The sequence below is a fragment of the Lepus europaeus genome, chromosome 12, assembly GCF_033115175.1.
Source record: "Lepus europaeus isolate LE1 chromosome 12, mLepTim1.pri, whole genome shotgun sequence".
Classification (NCBI taxonomy): domain Eukaryota; kingdom Metazoa; phylum Chordata; class Mammalia; order Lagomorpha; family Leporidae; genus Lepus; species Lepus europaeus.
The window spans coordinates 66758477-66773015 of record NC_084838.1 but is presented as its reverse complement, the minus strand read 5'-3'; the positions used below and the strand labels follow the sequence as shown (position 1 = coordinate 66773015).

The following is a 14539-nucleotide window of genomic DNA, read 5'->3' as shown; positions in this document are numbered from 1 at the left end:
CTTTGCCTTCCTGATTTTTTAAATCAGTTTCCATATGATTTTCATTTATTTCATTCTGATTCATTTGGTAAGCATATCATGAGACAGCATCACTGGCTCATATGTTATAGACAAAAATCCCAGCTGGCTAGAGGAGCCTGAACTAGCACACCCACAGGGAAGCTCTGAGGAGCAGAAACAAAGGGAGGAGCTCAACCTGGAAGCCATGTTGATAACTGTTGCCACTGAGACTCTCTGGATGTCAGGATGTGGAATGATGACCATTATGTCAACATGGCATGTAAGTAATTTATGGGCATTTTGGAAATTATGCCATTCTTGAAAGTCACCCAGTAAGTTCCTTTATATCTCAAATGCCAAATTATCAATGTTTCTTGAACATTAAGTGAAAAACAACTTTGCTTCTTCAATACTTTAGCACTGTACTATACATTGTAGGGCTGCAGAGTTCACAGCAATAAAGGGCTGCTTTCAGTAAGCCAAAATCTTAGTGGAGATCCAATAGAAAACAATTTGTGTGAAAATAGAAACTCTTTGTTGGTGATCTAATTATGCACTTGGATTAAAATTGTGAAGCTCTTTCTTCTATTGTTCTGTATAGATGGTAGAATCGGACTAATTTGCATTCTGTAGAAGGAGTGAGTGGGTGACAGTGATCTGATAATTAAAGCGATCTTATCCAGATGAGGCACTCCCTAAGGGAAGGGATGGAAATGCCAAGGCAGAGGAGACTTTAGGCTTCTATGGAAATGGAGATGGACAACATTACAGTGCTTTAACAGAGAAAATAATAGAGACAAAGATGTTTAGACCTTTTCGAGCGAATCGTGGGAGAGAGTTATTATCATATATGGACTGAGTGGTGGTTTGGCTAGAGAGGGAGGACACAGAGCCAATCAGGGAGGCGTAGGGGACTGAATTACTGCTCAAAGCTGCAAAAAGTAAAGCCAGTTGGAGATGGGAAAAGTATTAGTATAACAGCAGTAGAAGACCATAAAAATCAACCAAAGATGTGACCAACATTTACTTCTGGCATGCATTGGCACATGGCCTGGCAGTATTACTCTGGAAGCTAATTACAGACCAATCCAAGTAAACCTATACTGACTCATTCTAAATCAGAATATATATCACATGCAAAGATACCATAGCATTAAAGAATATTTTTAAGACTTGTATGTATCATGTTGTACCAAATTTGCAGCACAAGTAAAAATGGAGAAGTATGTATTTCACAGAAAAGCAAGATGAATTTGTAGGAATCCAATGGTACAGGAGAAAAGAATTCTGGCCTAGAATGTGGGGCATGAGTTCTACTTCTGTTTTTTCCCTCTACTGACAGGGACAAATCACTTGCTATCATGTGCCTCAACTTCTTTATCTGTAAGATAAAAAGGCACAAAGAGATAAATTTCTGAAGTGACTCTCTCCCTTTCTTATAATTCTCATTTCTACCACCTACAGATAGTATTTCTAAATCTTTTCTTTGAGGGTTAGAGAGCTCTTATTTTTCACAAAATAGAAAACTATACAGAATTGTTTACCATGTTTAATGACATTTTCTTCAGCTAGCAAAAAATTGTGTGTGCACATAATGACCTGAAAACACTAATGTCAACATAAAATTATGCTAAGGAATAAACCTGAGATGAAATTCCTTTAACTTGAAACTCTCGTTCATCTCAGAAAACAAACCCAAAGCTCTACTCCAAAATACAGTCACACAATTCCCCAGAGGCTTCTCAACTTCCCAATATTGGAAACATTTTACAGTATACAATCAAATACATTAGATTCTGAAAGAGTAGACACTAAGAGAACCGAGTTGACCTTACTCTTTTCATTCTTTCATTTGACAAGTGATCGTCAGTGTTATTAGGACACTGTTTTCACTCTTCAATTATGTGAGGTACTTAGAAATTCCTTTTCACAGGTTGCACACAAAACCAATTAATTCAGAATATCTGGGTATGGGACCAGACATTGATGTCTTTATGGTCTCTCAGCCAATTATCTGAGTTCTATGGGAATTCATGATGCAAGAGGATGTGGGGAGCTGTAATTCCATTTATAATTTCTTTCCATTCAAAAATCTTACGATTTAAGAGAACGAGATGAGTTTTCTCCTGGTGATATCTGTGTCTTCTCTAACTCCCTATTAGCAACTATAGTCCTTGAGCTATAATTAGCAGCAAAGAAGTTGAAGCACAGCTAACAGCTGATGAGGACTTGCCAGTGTCATGACCTCATCAGTTTAAAACTACAAATGTACAGAATAAACGTATTTTAAAGGCACACACTGAAACTCAGCAGAGTTTTCATTTTGAAGGTATGATATCCACAATATACACTGTCAACATGAAAAATGACAGACCCAATGGCTGAAATCTGCTCAGGTTGCAGAAAAAACACGATGGCTACTTTAAACAGGATACATATTTGCAATTTTATAAGAAGTAGAACTTTGAAATCATGTCATTTTAGGCTGAGCAGTACCTCAGAAGTAACTTAGTCCAGCATTTTCATTTTATACAAGAGGTCCATAAAGTCCGGAAAATAAAATGGCTTTTGTATGTTGGCCTAAATATTATACCAACTAAATCATAACACGCAGTCTGGGCATTTTTTTTTTTATTATTCTTAGAATGGCGGTTATGGTCTTCCAAAGGAGGGGCAAAGTCTCTGACAGGTAAAGGAGCCTGGTTGGCCAGGAAATTGCTGAGGATGGCTAAGTGCTGTATTGTAAACATTTTTGCAAAGGATGTACTCATTCCACTTCCTTGCAAGCAGCAGAATTCCAACTTTATATAGAGGTTCAGGAAAAGGAAGCATTTCTTCTAACATGAAAAATAACAATAAGCATGAGATAAACGGCAGCTGTTATGGTTTGGGTATTAGTATGAATGTTTAATGTCCCCCAAAGGCTCACGTGTTAAAGGTTTTATCTGCGAAATCTCATGTTAATGGGAACAGGGTTGAGGGGATTTCATCTAATTATGGCATCTGGAGGTGGGGCTGTTGGGAGGTGACTCTATTGTACTGGGTCCTTAGGTTTGGCTTCTGCCTTCGGATCAGTCCAGCTCTGGCCATTGCAGCCATTTGGGAAGTGAACCAGTGAATGGCAGATCTTTCTCTCGCTCTCGCTCTCTAACTCTGCCTTTCAAATTAAAAAAAAAAAACAAAACAAAACAAAAAAAAAACACACAGATTTGTTTTTAGAGTACCACATTTGACCGACTGGTTTGTGACTTCTATTTTAGAAGAACAAAATCTTCTTTTTGTGTGCATGTTAATTAAAATTACAGAATAATGAGAGTGATAATTGCATGCTTGTATCCACAAAGCAATGGATTAAATACTGAGCTTTGTACTGGGCATATAAAGATGTATATGAGTATGCATGGATTTCAATTATTTTGTGCACCAACATATTTCTCTTTTTATCAGTTCTTCAAACTTTCAAAAGTACTTTGTACATCTTGTCATGGTTCAGTCTATATACATTCCTTTATCTTCTCTTCCCCATAACCTAATTCCCCATTATTTTTACCCATTGAAAATGAAGAGAAATTAAAAGGCTTTGATCAAGGTTATTGTTATCCACAAAACTTTGGCTCCATGGGGGATCTGATCACAGACCTTGTCACTCTTATTATGCTACGTCTAAACTCCCTTACCTGGAAGAGTGGCGACACGTGCATAAAGTGAATCCTGTAATATTGCTTTCAGCTTTCTATGCAACAAGACATATATATGTATGTGTGTGTCTGCATGTATGTATATATAAATCATGCTAAGCTTGAGAAAACCTGTGAATGTAATTACTTCATTTACAGTCTGTTTTGATGATCAGTAAGAGGTAATGGACTGCCATAATTCACATCTGTACTTTTCAGTTAGATTGCCAAAGTATTATAAGTTTCTATGAAAACATGAACTAATGATATAAATTCAAAATGTTAAAAACTATAGAACTATTTGACAGAAGGTTTAGAAAAAACTAACTTATGGTGTTTCTTTTTCTTTTCAAATGCTCTACTATATGAGCATTTTACTGAATCAGTAGGACTAGATTTCAAAGAACTCTGTTATCCACAGAGAAGTGTTCAAACACTTATTCTCTTTCTACACATTTTCAAACGCAGCATTAAATGCAAATAGGCATTTTAAAGCTTTATATATTGTCCTAAGTAGAGCTTTAGAGGCCACTAATAATGGTGCCATATCTTCCATTTATTATTTTTTTAGAATTTTTATTTATTTGAAAGAGAGCAAGAGCGAGAGCGAGAGAGAGAGAGAGAGAGAGGCTCCCATTTGCCAGTTCTCTCCCTAAAAGCCTGCAATGGCTGAGGGATGGGACTAGTCAAAGCTGGGAACTCAATCTAGGTCTCCCATGTGGGTAGTAAGAACCCAACTTAGCCTTTGCAATTTACTACCTGGGTCTGAGTTAGGGTATTGAACCCAGGTTCTCTGATGTGGAATGTAGGCATCATAACTATTAGGTTAAATGCCCATCTCAGATTTTCATTTTTCAGATGATTTTATTATGGCACTATACATGTGTGGTCATGGAAAGGAAGAAGCTAAGTTGTTCATCAAATCAGTGATGGTAGCCTTTTCTAAAGTGGACTTAACTGAATTAAAAGTCACAGAGAGAAACTTAGTTAATGAAATATTTGTCATATTTTAATATAATTTATGCACTACTTCTCATACCTTGAATGAAATAAAAATACTCTGCTATGTTTATAAGTTGTATCACGCAGTAATGATAAATTAAAGATGAAGAGGACATTAAGTTATAATTGCTTCTTGGTACAACAATAATGACAACCTGACTTGCGTGAATAGGATCATCATTAAGTGAAATATTCTCCAAGTGTGCTTTTTAGGTAAGTGTTAAATGGCATAATTAAAATTCATTTTTTAAAAGTACAATTTCTCAAAATGAAGATTTTGAACAAATCCTTTTCCTTTATATCAAAAACTTACAATTTGTATTCATGAGAATGTATCTCTTATTCTTAATGTATGTCATGTGCGAAAGTTTCTCAAAGTTTAAAATAAGATATGGTGAGAAGAAGAAGACATTACATATAAAAATGGATCTTGTTAACACTGATCCAATTAATAGCACTAGAGGATAAGAAGCGATGCTTCGAGAGCTTTCATAGCCCGTTTAGTTGCTGTGCTGACATTTCTGCTGCTGATGCTGCTATTTCTGATGCGTTAACTTTTTACGAGTTTGTTTTTGTTTTTCACAGCCCATCAATCATCTACCATCCATGTATGCTTTAGGGCAAAACATATTAAGGTCATCTACAGAATGAAAATGAGCCCTTTGTGTTATAACATCTGATCATCAATTTTTAAATCTCTTTTCCTAAAAGGTGCAAGCACACACACTATAGTTTTGCTTTGTTTGAAGGTCCTTTGGAGGGCATACTCCCTAACATATCTACCAAACCATTCTAACATATACCCAGTTATTGCTGTCCATACATACTTTCTTCAAAAGCATCTTTGGTGAGTATTTTCTTCCCTTCTTTCAAAATCTTAGACTTGAAAGCCAAATTAGCACTTAATAATTCTAGTAAATGTCTCTAATCTTTTTACTCATTTTGCTCATTTTGTTCCATTATCTATCTGATGTTGTAAGTCTAATATTAGCCCAGTGACACCTTCCTATATCCTGTGGTCTTCATTCATCTATAAAGTCACTGTTGATATTAACACTGCCACTTCAGTTGTACTAAGAGAATTAACGGTGAAACTAGTTTTCAAACAGTACTTTATACTTTGTTTGTCTGTGTGGGTGCAAACTGTTGAAATCTTTACTTAGTATATACTAAGTCGATCTTCTGTATATAAAGATAATTAAAAATGAATCTTAATGAAGAATGGGGTGGGAGAGGGAGTAGGAGATGGGATGGTTTATGGGTGGGAGGGTGGTTATGGGGGGAAAAACCATTATAATCCAAAAGTTGTACTTTCAAAATTTATATTTATTAAATAAAAGTATTCTAAAAAAAAAAAAAAAACATTGCCACTTCAATTGCCTGTTCCACACTAGCTCTGAGTGGCCCATGCACCAATAATTGATGATGTGTTATAAAGCTACTCAGCAACAAATGGCCATCTGAAACATAGTAAGACATATGTATACATACGTGGAAAATTGCTTCAAGTAGAGGTGCCCGGCTTCCTTTGTGAGATCCAGAGTCTCCCTGACCTACACATGCTGGGATACAGCATTTCACTAGCAGTGTGACTTGATTCTTGTTAAACAATTTGGAAGTATGTTAAAGCAATATTTCTCCCACACCCCCAATTTCACAAAAATGGCTATGCCCAAAATGACAAGTATCTCTGTGATTTTATTGTGCTTAAGGTGAATAATAACTTGATGGAAATGACTTTTTTCTGAACAAAGTATGTCCGTGATACTGCAGTTAAGGTACAGTTCTTTGATGCATCTAACTTAGGTCAGAATACTGTATTTACATGAAATTGAGAATGGCAGGCAGAACTGAGCAAAAAATGATTCCTTAAATCTAAAAGCTCCAACAAGAATAATTAATTTAAAATAACATTTAAAATATTTAAAGTAAATTAAAATAAAGTTAAAATAAAGTATAAATAGATCTTTCATTTACTAAATTATGCATAGATTTTTTAGGAAAGCAGAATTTGTGAAATCAGTGAGTTAAGCACTGTGGTTCTATATACCTTCTGAAAGGCTTACTGAATTTCAAACAGCAGTGTTCGTTTTGTTTTTAATCATTCGCAACAGAATCATTAGAAGTGATAATTTGCTTTCATGGACAATTTCTGTGATAGAACAATATGTAAATCACAGGTATCTTATTTCATTGAAAGCTATTTTTTTCCAGTGAACCCATGGATTATATATTCTCTATGTATGCATATCACCAATAAATCTTTTCAAATATTATCATGTTTGGGAATAAGTAGTTGTATAGACATATATATGATGTATATAAAAGCACAGACAGGGAAATGTAAAGAATTTTAAATCCCAAAATTAAACAGAATTATAATACCTGTCATGCAATACCACTAATTAAAGGAATATTATATTTCATCACCCAGGAAAACCCTTGATTCTTTGTGAATAAGATGAGAGGAAAAGCCACAAAAATGTCCCATGATTAACAGTCCCACCTTCTGCTGCCATCCTACTGACAAATAATTAAAGTAATTCATAGTCACTGGCTGGAATCCATACTGGCTGAATCAAGTGGTCACATTTCTATGCATTTAACATTAACAGCTGAGTCTATTTCCTTTGCAAAATGGCCAAATTTTCTGGACACCAGAGCACATCATAGAGCTTGAAAGGCAAAATAGAGCATTTCAACAAATCAAGCTGAAGTGAATTGCTTGTCTGAGCTAAAGTGTACAGTATGATGATTCCTGAGTAAACAAATGCACTAGGGTCTTAGAACAAATTTTTTTTCTATTCTCTCCCTCTACTTTATCTCCTCCTCCTTGTTAATTAATTTTCCTCTTTTTATTCTATTATCCATTGCAGGTGATAAACACAAATGATACTTTCTTCTATACTCCTCAGCCCATTTTAATTATGTAAAGTCATTGATGATACATATAATGTCACATCAACTGAAATATTCATTCTCCTTTCCAGTTCTCTCCATAAATGGATCCAAAATTCCCATGTACATTGAGAAAATTAAATTCTTAATAGAATTCTTAGGTTTGACTATATTTTCAAAATTACTCAAAGTGAGAAATACACAGTGTAGAGATTTCTTGGTTGAAGGCATTTATATTCTCTTGCTTACAGGCACCAGCATCCCGCTAATAATCCTTTCTACACAGCTCCAATTCATGCTTTGCCTTTATGCCTGGAAGCATTCCTCTGTTGGGACTACATTAGAGAGTGAAGGACAGCTCTCCCATTGGCTCTTTTCTTTTGGGGCTACATTAGACTTTCCACTCAAACTTATGCTGGGTTTCTGTCTCTGCTGATCATGGTTGGCTCCAGAATAAACAGCACCTGACATACAAGCCAGAGGAGATGGGGCAGTATAAAGCAGCAAGGTACTGAGAAACATCATTTTCTCTGTTTCTATTTGTTGCTCTTGCAAAGCGTGATGACTCAAAATTTTACAAAGAATCATATAGCTAATAATTTCTGTGGCTTTGGGATACTCTATAAATTGGGTAAGCCAATTTGGAAACTTTAAAAATTCCAGGACTCGTGATTAAGAATTTGTAGACTTAAATAGTCATATGCTCCTATTCCAAAACAGTAGTGAACTAGGAAGATTTTCCACAACTACTTAACTCAAGCTGCCTTCATGGAGCATGGAGAGGGCAACTCAACAGGAAGTACCCAGTGAACTACAGTGATCCTGGAAGATGGCATTGATTTTCTCAATCACAGCTTACATATTCAGTGTACATTTATCATTTTGTATAAAAATGTATACACTATATTTTTTGCCTATGTAAATGTTTTCTTACATGTTTTACACTGATAAAGGTATAGTTTAACTTCCTGAAACTTAAAAAGCCCATCTTTAATCCATTTTATGGAATGAAATGTTGTCTGATTTTAGGACTAAAAATAAAGCCATTAAGATGTTTAAATTTTAAAAAGTCTACCCTCATTTAAGTTAGAATTTAAAACAAACCCATATTTCTGATTATATAGCCACTCTGAAAGCACTTGACATTTCTTTCAATTGAAGAGTTACCAGTTACTATAATACAACTACATGAAAAAAGAAAATATGCTAAATGAAATAAATCAAGTATTTTCAATTCAAACAATTCTCTGTGACTGTATAGTTTAATAAACTTATAGTGTACCATGCCAGAAGTTAGAATATCAACTTGACACCAAAGAACACTGCCCACAATTTGGGGTATAATACAACAACTTAGATCAGCTCTTTACTTTGTTCATTATTATAAGATACTAAAACAGTGCCACTCAATTTTATGGTCTTAGCTCCCTCTACAATTCATGATTTAGTTCATTTGGTATAAATAAGCTTTAGTTGAAAGAAAGCAAAATAGATGTGGGGTTAAATTAACAATATTGTGCATGATGCCTCTAGACAGGAGTGGTACTGTTCCTCTGTTGAAGCACTTAATGTTCTTTATTTTAGGTGAAAAGTATATTTTCAAATATTTTCCCAGTAAGAAATCTAAATTGTTCCGTGAGATTTCATTTGGTGATATTTAGAAAGATAGAAATGTTTGCCTCATCTTTCTTCCCCCTTTCCCACCTCTTTGTTTCAGAGTGCCATAAACACAAACCAATAGGAAAATATAGAACAAATCTATGCTTTCCCAATGGGATGAATGATGTCTACATTCATGCTTTTATTCACACATTCACTTTCTATGATGAGAAACTGAATTCTTTCCAGTTAGGTGTCACTGCAAATAGCAACCTCTGTTAAATTAATAAATGTAAATATTCTTATAAAGACTGTAATTCTTCAAAAAATTTGGAAGACAATTCATTTTTTTCTCCTCTCCATACCACTGCAGATTTATATGGGAAACTTAAATTTCATTTCAGGCTTATGCTTGGATGATTCACAATAATATAAAAATAAAAGAGCAGGATGAATACAATGGTTCAGAACAAAGTGATATATTCATCTCTCAAGACAATATCCATTAGGTTATAAAAGAACTTTAAATAAAACTGTAATATGGACCACATGGGTGGTGCCTCTTACCTGGTGTCTGAAAATTAAGGCGCCTCAGTTCTACAGGATCAGTTGGGTGGTGTGAAGGGACCTCCTTGCTGTTTGGGATGCTGCTCTTTCTGGAGTCAGACTCTGCCCTCTTCCTATAGGGATAAAATAAAAAGTATAAAGCAACAAAAAATTGAAAGAGATAAAAGAGCAGAGAGTCTCCTTCCCTTAGAATTTGCATTCATAATAATTATTAACAAGCTAGATTTGTGACCCGTTGGGTTGCTTTTTCTCTCTGGGCTCTATAATGTTTGATCAGGTCTAAAATTTTTGTTTAAGCAGAAGTTCTCCTTCAGCTCTAGAATCAAATAATTCAGTGAATCTGCCTTTAGGCTTTAATGAGTTGTAGGTATAAGATATGTTTTGATCCTTGTTCAGCAATTCTTTCTTACCCAGTAGCTCTATTTGTAAGGAAGACAGTATAGCCAATAGTATTGCTACCACAGAGAGTACCTGGCCTCTAGCAGAACAGTTAAATCTGTCCCCTTTTCTAAGATGATATAACTGGTAGCTACAAAGTAGACATGCATGAGACTTTCCCATAAGGCAGGGGGATAAAGATATTTCTAAGTTGTTGTTAACCTAATACTGAGAAGGAGAATTGGTACCACACTAAGCTGACATGCCATTTTCTTCCTCATTGGAAGGGAAAAAAATATCGTTGGGTGTTTATTGTGATGTTAAAATGTGATTAATATTTTGATAATTAAAGTTGATCACAGAAAGATCAGAGAAAAAATAATTTCACCTAGTTAGTAGTCCAGCTCGTCTGAGGATCACTCAAGGTACCACACAATTCATTTTAGACTTGTTTTAAAAGCTATCTACTGGTTCTATTAAATAGCCTTGTTTAAGCTGTCATAACACAATTTTAACAAATTTCTTTTTTTTTTTTTTTTTTGACAGGCAGAGTGGATAGTGAGAGAGAGAGAGAGACAGAGAGAAAGGTCTTCCTTTTTGCCATTGGTTCACCCTCCAATGGCCGCTGCGGCCAGTGCATCATGCTGATCCGAAGGCAGGAGCCAGGTGCTTCTCCTGGTCTCCCATGTGGGTGCAGAGCCCAAGGACTTGGGCCATCCTCCACTGCCTTCCCGGGCCATAGCAGAGAGCTGGCCTGGAAGAGGGGCAACTGGGACAGAATCCGGCGCCCCAACTGGGACTAGAACCCAGTGTGCCAGCGCCGCAAGGCGGAGGATTAGCCTGTTAAGCCACGCGCCGGCCCAATTTTAACAAATTTCTAAGCAAGAAATGTCAGATTTGTTCGTAATATTTCTTTACCTATTCTTTTCTCAAACAATTACAGAGTTATAACCTTCTCGGTTGAATTAGACTGAAAATCTGTTTATCAAGTAGAAGCCTTTTCAAACAGTGCTTTTTTTCCTAAATACTGTTTCTAGCAATCTCCATGCTGGAGTCTTAATCCTAGCATCTCACCTATTCTCAAAACCAAAGCATTCTTATTTGGGGATAGGAGTGCTAAGACGTGTTTAAAAAGAAGTCCTTTCTCTTTTCCAAATTACTATGCAACAGCTCATTACTGCTACTGTGGCAATGGGCTCTCCATTCAAGGACAGACAGGTTATTCTGTGGTTAGCCAGAGGCCTCATGTTAAACAGCTGTGCTTTCCATCTCTGCTCATCTGTATAAAATAAAGCTAACCAGGGGATGAAGGAAAGATTGATGCAAAGAGAAACTGCACCTGCTTTGCTTAAGTGTGATGCCCTCAGTAAAACATCCTCAGTGGACTGTTTTTGGGTGAGTCCTATTTAGACCCCTTGCTTTCTCAGGACCTTGTATTAACTTGTCTCAGGATTTCATTTTTCTACCTAAAGGTGTTGGTACAGCCTTAGGACAGAACACATTGCCAAGCCATTTCAATTCCACCAATTATAGGTAAGCAATGCTTTTTGAGACTTGATGATAGCAGTGGAAGCACCAGTTGTATAGAGCGGAAAATGAGTAAGGAAGGAAGAGATGGAGGCTTGTTGAGAAAAATATGAGAAACCGGGGCACAGAAGAACATGTTAAAGAAGGACTTGATGACCAGTTTCAGAGCAGAACCTGTCACTGTATCCATGCTATGGATATTAGCCTAACACCACTGAGGAATCCATTTAGCAGCAAAGATAACACAATTGAAAAGGGTTAGTGAAACATCATGATGTATGGCTAGACAATCACTCACAGGAAGCATACTGCTGGTCTCCTACACACTTGCAGTCCTTCTCAAGCTTTGTTCTTCTAAGTTGGCACAAATGCATTTCTTTACTGATGTGCCAAAACCAATGACTAAATCCTGGATTTTTCTCAATTTCCTGAGTGGCTCTACTGTCATTCTTGCAAGTTTATGGAAACCATAATTAGAAATATCTGGGCAATGAAATTCTTTTACTCTGGTGAGTCTTGTGGAACAGCCTCCTCATCTTTTCCCCAGGGGCCAGGCTGAGTGACACTGAGCTGAGAGATCGGGAAGAATATTCTCTAAGAAATTTAGCCAACGTGTGGTACTAGGAAAGTTGGAAAATACATTTTGTTGTCAAGATATGAGTCTCAGAAAACCCAGAGCATGGGATTTAGACTTACTTATAATTTATATTAATGAACTGAATGAGATATTCTGAAATTTAAACACTAAATTCTCCCTCATTCTGTTTATTTTTTTAAAGATTTATTTATCTATTTGAAAGTCAGAGTTACACACAGAGAGAAGGAGAGGCAGGGAGAGAGAGAGAGAGAGGCTTTCCATCCACTGGTACACTCCCCAACTGGCTGCAACAGCCAGAGCTGCGCCCGCCGATCCGAAGCTGCAAGCCAGGAGCTTCCTCCAGGTCTCCCACACGGGGGGAGGGGCCTAAGGACCTGGGCCATCTTCCACTGCCCTCCCAAGCCACAGCAGAGAGCTGGATCGGAAATGGAGCAGCTGAGACTTGAACCCATGCCCATATGGGATACTGGCACTGTAGGTGGCGGCTTTACCTGCTACCCTACAGCTCTGGCCCCTCTATCTGTTTAAATGAAATGATCTCCAAGGCCTCTCAAAATCCTAGCCAGTTAGGAAAATCAGCTATCTAAATTTGTTTTACTTCTTTTAGATGATCACATCATGGATAATTCTTCTTTATTATTATCAGATAATTTTTAAACATTTATGTGCTGGAATGTCTCTTTTCTAACACAGAAAGGAAATCTTCTAAGACTTGGAAGATGAATTATTTGGTAATCATTGGTTATAACAGTAAGGAGTTTTAAAACCTGAATTAATGTGTTGAAACACTAGAAGGTATGTAGTGGCCCAAATCACACCCAACAAGAATGCAAATAGTAACATTTTCCTGATGCATCTCCAGAGGTCCTTTCATTCTGATTCCCAATTAGAATAACACAAAGAACAGTAACTAAAAAAGACTCTACATTTTATCAACTTAAACTTTCCCTATTAAGATTATAAAACTCTAGAGTAAGTATATCTCTTGCCGTGAGAAATGGATGAGAAGAATACGGAAGATCATGACATTTCAGCTCTGGTAGAATTTGTTAACAACATATATAAAACAACAACAAAATGCTACTCTGTGGTCTAATGAGCATTTTACTTTTGCTATTGCCAGGCTGTTATATGGGAGGGAAGCAAGAACAAAGAGAGGTTGCATGGATGATCATATTTATGATATTGGACAAAGATACTCAGACATAAGAGTACAGACTTTTGAAAGTTAGATGAAATCTCTACTATTATTATTGATGAAATCAGTTCAACCCTTCAGGCTCCAATACCTTTAAGAATGTAAACTCAACACTAGTACTACTTGTGGATAAACTACAAACATTCTTCTCAGTTTCTTCACTTGTAAAATAGAAGAGAATTAGAATGAGCTTAAATGTTAGCCCAACTTTCTCAACTTAATAGCACAGAAAGGCAGTGGTTAAGTTATACAGGGTGGACAATATTATAATGAAGTTGGATCTCTGAATATATTAAGTGGGTTCACAGCATTTTATCTTTGGGCTGAAAGAAAAAAATCTAAAATATTTTGCATATATTTTTCTGCTGGGTTAATGACAACTTTCTAGGTCCACAGACACACACAAAGACACCATTATAGAGCTTTTAAGACACTTATCTCTGGGTGTGTCTGGTTTGTTGACTAGTAGAAAATGATTTCAGAGAAAATAGGACAACAGTTTTTCTCAAAGCTTAGTGTGCATCAGAACCACGTGCAGGGTACCTGGAGTTCTGGAGTAGGAGGTCTGGGGTAGGGCCCAAGAATGTGTATTTCTATCAAGTTCCTAGATGGTGATGGAGCTGCTACTGGGCCAAGGACCACTCAGTGAGAATCACTGGAGGATGGATGACATTGAGAACAAGGCAGATGATTCTTGAGATCCTTTCTTAATTTAATTTTAATCAGCAATTTATACATATATGTGTGTGTGTCTGTGTGTGTGTTTATATGTATACTTATATCTGAAAGCATGAAGTTTGGTTTTGACTAATCATTCAATGATTTAGCATTTATTTTAGCTATTATCATTATCATTTTTATTGATACTATTCAAGGCTAGGATACATGGATGGTAAGCACTGCCATCAATATTTTTAGGGTGTGAAAATGCTAGTATTCCTGTGTCTGTGGTCAAACTTAAAAACTGACCATTGCTAAAACAAACAAAACAAAACAAAAAAGGTTTATAGACATTTCTGTTTTGCAGAGACACATTAACACATACAAATGTTCATTTCACTTTAACCACAAACACAACTCAGGGACTGGTTTTAC

The 14539-nt window shown here is 36.3% G+C and overlaps 1 protein-coding gene across 1 annotated transcript in view; it reads right to left on the bottom strand.

Annotated features, from left to right (window-relative positions):
• PTPRD (protein tyrosine phosphatase receptor type D) overlaps nucleotides 1-14539 on the bottom strand; it is a 428560-nt gene that overhangs the window by 103858 nt on the left and 310163 nt on the right. Inside the window, exon 20 of the mRNA XM_062208263.1 lies at nucleotides 9744-9856. Coding sequence (XP_062064247.1) covers nucleotides 9744-9856 — 113 coding nt within the window. The remainder of the gene's footprint in view (nucleotides 1-9743; nucleotides 9857-14539) is intronic.